The sequence below is a fragment of the Bison bison genome, unplaced genomic scaffold (genome assembly GCF_000754665.1).
Source record: "Bison bison bison isolate TAMUID 2011002044 unplaced genomic scaffold, Bison_UMD1.0 scf7180017864462, whole genome shotgun sequence".
In the NCBI taxonomy this organism is placed as follows: Eukaryota; Metazoa; Chordata; class Mammalia; order Artiodactyla; family Bovidae; genus Bison; species Bison bison.
The window spans coordinates 2901735-2908825 of record NW_011495024.1 but is presented as its reverse complement, the minus strand read 5'-3'; the positions used below and the strand labels follow the sequence as shown (position 1 = coordinate 2908825).

Sequence of the window (7091 nt, the reverse complement as noted above, 5' to 3'; positions counted from 1 at the left end):
AACCAAGCTACTCAGCTTCTTTTCTCCACTGAATTTTCCTACTGAGCTATCCTCATTCTATTGTTCTCTATATCTCTAATTAGCATATAAATAGTCGCCTAGGCCGTCTCTCCTTCGAATACCCTGGATCAGCTGGGGCTGGTCCCCAGCACGGAGGTTGGACAGAGACTGACATGGCTGCTGGCCTCCTAACGTATTAGTCCTGCTCAGGTATTTAATAATCACAACAGCCCAGTGTGTCTGGCTGACTAATGCCATTACCAGAGAGAAACTGTGGTTCAGAGAGGCAGTTCAGGATGTGCAGAGCCACTCAGTGGAGAGATTTCGTCACAGCACCGTGAGCTCCCTGCTGCCAGGCCCAGTGGTCAGTTCTTTATCCTGTCTTAACCTCTAAACAGCGTTTGACACAGTTGACATGGGTCACTCCACCCTTAAAGTACTTTCTCAGTGAGGCTTCCTAACATCATTCTTGTCTGGGTTGTCTGCTTGCTGACCTCATCCTTTTCATTGTTTGAGCCCAAAATTATAGAGAAGTCCTCTGAATACCACTGCCAGTAAGTCCTCTGAACTCGTCTCTATCCTTCCCAGTGGGTTAAAGTACCCAGCAGAGATGAATTTTAAAGTGACTAGACAAAGCAAAACATTGCAGTAAATTGTTTTTTGTAATTGTACACTAGAGGAAAGATCTGGAACCAACTTATTTGAGTAAAGGGCTTCCCTGGTGGCTCAGATGGTAAAGAATCTGCCTTCAACGCAGGAGTCCCAGATTCAGTCCCTGGGTCGGAAAGATCCCGTGGAGGAAGGAATGGCTACCCACTCCAGTCTTCTTGCCTGGAGAGTCCCTCGGACAGAGGAACCTGGTGGGCCACAGTCCATGGGGTCGCAAAGAGTCAGACACGACTGAGTGACTAAGACTTTACATACTGTTTGACTAAAATTAACTTGACTGTCTTTTTTTTAGGTACATTTAGAAGATGTTTTTCAGTTATTCAAGTTCCTTTCTGTTTTATGGACCTATGGTTCTAGCCTTTCAAATCCACTCAACTGCAGAGTGACAGCAGCGCTGCAGACGCAAGCTCTTTATGTGGGCTGTGCCCTGCTGTCTTCTCAGAAGGCGCAGTGCGAACATCAGCTGGCATCTGCATCTTCTCCAGGTACTACAAGTAGCCTTGTCCTGTTCTGTCATGACCAGCTGGTAATGCTTCCTCTGTGTGAGATGGATGAAGGTTGTGGTTTGGAGAATTTGTTTTTATTAGTGTGAGTGCACACTCTCTCTGTAGGGGTATGTGTGTGTGTATTTGTGTATATGTAGGAAATGGCAACCCACTCCAGTGTTCTTGCCTGGAGAATCCCAGGGACCGGGGAGCCTGGTGGGCTGCCGTCCATGGGGTCGCACAGAGTCGGACACGACTGAAGCGACTTAGCCGCAGCAGCAGCAGACTGTTTGTAGTTTGTTTGCAGTTACTTTTATATTGCTTTTAAGTTCTAAATATCAATTGCAAAATCTTGCCAAAACAGGTAACAAAAATGGTAGGTGATTAATTTGGGGTTTTTACTATCCAACTGTTCATTTTTTGAGTAGTAACAGGGCTATCTAGGGAAACCAAACCATCTTAATACAATTCAGCATTTAACTGATCATATAAAATTGGTCTCCATTCAGGCAACCCTTATGGATTTATCTGTTTTATCTGGTATAAAGTAATTTTCAGGTTGGGCACTCAGTAATGAAACAGCCAAAAATAAAACTTATATTTTTTTATAAGTGAAATTATAAATTTTGCAAAACATGCAGAATTTCATAAAGTTGATGAATACAATTTTGAGAAGTGGATTGACTTATAAAGTTACTGACAAATGAGAGGATCTGGCAGAATCAGACCCTATAGTGACTGAAGGTGAGAAAGTTGATGAGGATGATGGAATCATTTTAGTATGAGAGGAAAGAGTGGCCTGTGGGAAATCTGAACATGCTCTTGATTTTGTCTTCCCAAATCGCTCTTTATAAGTGGTCTGTGAAAGCAAACACTCTTTTTAAATGGTCTTACTTTTTTTTTTTTAATTTATGTTTTGGCTCTCTGGATCTTCATTGTTGCATGCAGGCTTTCTCGAATTGTGATGAGCAGGGGCTCCTCTAGTTTCAACGCATAGGCCTCTCACTGCGGTGGCTTTCCCTGTTGAGCACAGGCTCTCAGGTGCTCCAGCCTCAGGAGTTGTAGTACACAGGCTTAGTTGCCTTGTGGCATGTGGAGTCTTCTCAGACCAGGGGTCGAACCCGTGTCCCCTGTGTTGGCAGGTGGATGTGAACTTGCTGCACATTTCTTAAACTTTTTCAATGAATACATTGTAAGCATCTTTCTATATTAATATATATAATTATATATTTTTAAATGTCTACAGAATATTTTATATGGAAATATGCCATATTTTATGAAAATAGTGATCCACTGTTAAACTTGTGAGTTTTAAAAAAAAGTCACAAGTAGTTAGATTTTGTAGTTAGGTATGAAATAAATGTGCTATCCTTTAGCATCAAAGGCAGTGGCTTCTGAGGGCCATGTCTCTTTGTAGGCAGCACGACAAAGGACCTAACTTTTCCTGTGGTATTGCGGCAAGATGAACTCCCTTCGTACTCCTGCCGCTTTGCTTTCTGTCACCTCCCCCTTCCTAAAGTACTTTTGCATTTATGCTCCCTAGACATGTCACAGGACTCTGTTAAAAACAGGAGAGGTACGTTCCGTTCTGCTTGAAAGCTCAAGGACCACTAGCATCGCCTAGGACCAGATAGAGGGCGCTTACTCATTGCACCTGTCCTCAGGCCACTCGACTGCGAGTGTCCGGTGAGCTGCTGCTGCTGCTATATCACTTCAGTCGTGTCCGACTCTGTGCAACCCCAGAGACAGCAGCCCACCAGGCTCCTCTGTCCCTGGAATTCTCCAGGCAAGAACACTGGAGTGGGTTGCCATTTCCTTTTCCAATGCATGCATGCATGCTAAGTCACTTCAGTCGGGTCTGACTTTGTACAACCCTATGGACAGCAGCCCACCAGGCTCCTCTGTCTACAGGATTCTCTACGCAAGAATACTGGAGTGGGTTGCCATTTCCTTCTCTGCAGTGAGCTTCTAGTCATACCTTATCCATAAGGAATCTTGGCTGGTATTTGTTTTCATATAATTACAAAAAAACATGATGTTTGTTTAAAAAAAAAAGAGAAGGGACTGGAAATTCTAGCAAATAGATACCTGGGCCTGAAGCTGCCCTTTTTGTGAATTCAACTCTTCAGCTGTTCATTTCTGGCTTTATTTTATAAATTAATTTTCTGGAGACCAGGAAAATTTAACTTTTATATGACCTCAGAAAGGTATGAACGCTTGTCATACTGTTTCTTGGCATTCCAGAAGTAGTATATATAGAATGGATCATTTCTAGCAAGATAAAAATTACCAAAATTTGCCCCAGTAAATAGCATGGAATAAAGCACAAATAACTAACTACTATAAAAGGAATTTAGTTCTCTTTATCCCAGAGACTTCTCTTTCAAAAAACCCTGATTCAGTTGCTTTCACAGATTCATTTTACCAGATCCTTGAAGCCAGTTTATTTCAGTGTTGTTGAGCGGGGCAGGGCATAGAATGAAGGAAAGCCTCCAGATTTTGTTTAAAACCAGCACAACATGCTGACAGACAAAAGGCAGTGCGTGCTTTGAATAATAATGCAACAGTTCTAAATAAAATATTTCTTGGGTCCAGGAGCATTATTTTAGAGAATAAACATTTCCCCAGAGTTCATTCCAGCAGGACAAAATTGGTTCAAAACTAGGAACTCTATTATGTAATTGGCTAGAGAAAACTCATATAATCATGTCCAAAGATCTGAAAAGGCATGAGATAAAAATCAGTAACTGTTCCTAATTAAGTGACAGCAGAATAGGAGTAACATGATGAAAATACTTCTCAAATCAGAAGCTAGTATTTTTGCCACATAATTGGGGAAACAAAAGCATTCTTGTTAAATTCATCATTTTTGTTGAACATGGTTCTAGTTGGCAGAAATAGATGCCTTTCAAGTACTAGTGAGATGTATGAATGATAAAGCTGACGTCCCAGGTCTGTGGGGTTCTTAGGTTGAATATTAAGCAGGACATCTGGCTAGTCATTTGGAAATATTAAAGAAGTTTGACTCCAGCCTTATTCCTTAGACAAAAATGTGAGCTGAACTAAAGATTGCACATTAAAAAGAAAACTTAGCTTTAGTGTTAGAAAATGTGGAGTACATATGATGACTATCTAAATATAGAGGTAGGTACTTTTTAAAGAGAGCACCTTTCTAAGCAACATATAAAGCTAGAAGAAAGTAGTCTTCTATAAAGCTATAAAGTTACCACGTCAAAAAGAATGTGAAAGCAAACATCAGTTCAGGACAAAATATCTGCCAAGCCTGATGCACGAGCGGGTTATTTCCTCTGCACACTTGCTCAGGGGTGTATGTACAGGGCGTTTGTTGCAGCGGTTTTAATGCCAAAAGACTAGAAACAATCTAAACTTTTACTAGTAAGGTACTAGTTTTTAAAAATATGGACCACACGATCTGGCATTTGTGTACAATTATAAAAGGCTTTTACTTTAGATATGTATGTATCAGTAGTGGTATGGGAAACACTCCCAGTGTAACTGAGATGTGAGAGCGGCTGTGCAGAGCAGGACGTGTGTGCTCTGGTCTCATGTATTTTCAGACAAGCACACCACTATACATCTAGCATTTCTCTAGGGTAGTGAAAGGATTAAACAGTGACTTCAGAGAGGGGGTTTGTGCTGGGAGGAAAGTTGCAATTTTATGCTGTTTCAGTGTTTTCAATTGTTACTTAAATGTTTTTCCCTTTGGTTTTAGTGGTGATCTCTCTACTCATTAATCTGGGTAGCCCCATAAAAGAAGTGCGCAGGGCTGCCATTCACTGTCTCCAGGCCCTCAGTGGAGTGGCGTCCCAGTTTCATCTGGTCATAGATCACGTGGTTCCTAAAGCAGAGGAGATCACCTCAGACGCCACCTACGTTGTTCAGGTAAACTCAGTGGCAGAGAAGATGGAGTATGTGCAGACCGTTGTGGACACATGAGCCATTCTCCCCTTCGTTGACGTTCTGCTTTGCAGGGCGTTTGATTGGCTAAGTCATTGAATTTAGAAATTGATATGTCAGTATATGCACATCTTTATCCCCTAATCTTAAAAAGATAGCAGTATCATGTTGCATTTCTGCTGTCTTGTCACTGGCTAAAAGACCAGTGTTGGTAGTAAGCTACCAGATGGGTAGTGATACCATTTCCTATTCAGATTTCAAGGGGAAATGAAAAATCGTGAGCTGTGTTGCATCATTTGGGAAAGCATCTTCCCTGAGTAGCACATGGAGCCCCTGCCCCTTTTTCTTTAAGCCACTTTTCTTTTTTGTATCCTAGGACTTGGCAACTTTATTTGAGGAACTGCAGAGTGAAAAGAAGCTGAAATCTCATCAGAAGTTATCTGAAACTTTGAAAAACCTCCTTCATTGTGTATATAGTTGCCCATCTTACGTTACAAAAGACTTGATGAAAGTACTTCAGGACATCAACAATGAAGTATGTGTAACTTAGTGGGCTGTATCCATTGCAGGTGATGTTAGTGAAGATTATTTTAATTAGTCATGTGTGTACAAGACTGCGTGAGAGTTATATATATACACACTCAAGTGTGAATACTTTCATATTAATGTGAGAGAAGAGCTGAGGTGGAGGGAAAAGATACAGGGTACAAAAAACAAGCAGCAGTGCATTTCTGTCCATTTTAAAATTGTGTGTTATCCCTGCCTCATCATTGACTTGATGTTAAATGAATTTTAAAATCACAGGGAGAACTGATGACAATGCATTGATGAAAAACAGTTTGTGTTTATTCTCAGGTGAAAATCTCCACAAAATAATAATATTTGAACATAAAAGTCTATGTATATTTCAAAATTGTTTACTCTTTTTTAAAATACACATGGCTGTACATTTCTAGAGAGGTCGGGGGGAGAAACAGAGCTTTATGGTTCCAGGGAAGCCTGTGTTACGAAAGAAAGAGGTTTATGAACCATTTGTGTGATGGTTTGTGCTTGTAAGCCAGAGAAAACTGCTCCTTATCCTTGTGTTCCAAAAATTCCTCTGGACCTTACCAGTCTTGGGAATTGACTGCAAGTTGGAGAAGTAAGAGAGGGGTAGTGTTGTTATTTAGTCGCTAGGTCAAGTCTGACTCTTGTGACCCTGTGGACTGTAGCCTGCCAGGCTCCTCTGTCCATGGATTTCCCAGGTAAGAATACTGGAGTGGGTTGCCATTTCGTTCTCCAGGGTATCTTTCCAACCCAGGGATCAAACCGGAGTCTCCTGCATTGACAGTTGAATTCTTTACCACTGACCCACTAGTGATGGAGAAGGCAATGGCACCCCACTCCAGTACTCTTGCCTGGAAAATGCCATGGATGGGGGAGTCTGGTGGGCTGCCGTCTATGGGGTCGCACAGAGTCGCACATGACTGAAGCGACTTAGCAGCAGCAGCAGCAAGCCACTAGTGAAGCCCAAAATAGGGATAAAATGGAGTAAAAGACATTTCATTACATTGTCCAGGCCAAGAAAATAGATGGCCTGTGTCAGCTCTGTGTCGTTCCTGATACAGTGTAAACTAGGAGTTGACAGTCTTGTTCTATGAAGCAGTGTCCCCAAGCTTCTTGGCACCAGGAACTGGTTTTGTGGAAGACAGTTTTTCCACAGAAGGGTGGTGGGATGCTTTCGGGATAATTCAAGTGCATTACTTTTATTGTGCACTCTCTTTCTGTTTTGTGGCCATTTTGGGATAGTCCGCCTTGACTTTAAGGTTAGGGTTCATGCTCCTGTGAGACTCTAATGCCACCGCTGATCTGACTGTAGGAGAAATTCAGGCGGTAAAGCAAGTGATGGGGAGCAGCTGTAAATACAGATGAAGCTTCACTCATTCGTCTGCTGCTTACCTCCTACCGTGTGGCCCAGTTTCTAATGGGCCACAGCCCAGCCCTGGTCCACAACCCTGGGGTTGGGGATCCTTGCTGTAA

At 42.0% G+C, this 7091-nt stretch overlaps 1 protein-coding gene across 1 annotated transcript in view; it reads left to right on the top strand.

Moving 5' to 3' along the window:
* HEATR1 (HEAT repeat containing 1) overlaps positions 1 to 7091 on the top strand; it is a 51492-nt gene that overhangs the window by 23566 nt on the left and 20835 nt on the right. The window contains exons 20-22 of the mRNA XM_010860110.1: positions 962 to 1154; positions 4888 to 5057; positions 5449 to 5607. Coding sequence (XP_010858412.1) covers positions 962 to 1154; positions 4888 to 5057; positions 5449 to 5607 — 522 coding nt within the window. The remainder of the gene's footprint in view (positions 1 to 961; positions 1155 to 4887; positions 5058 to 5448; positions 5608 to 7091) is intronic.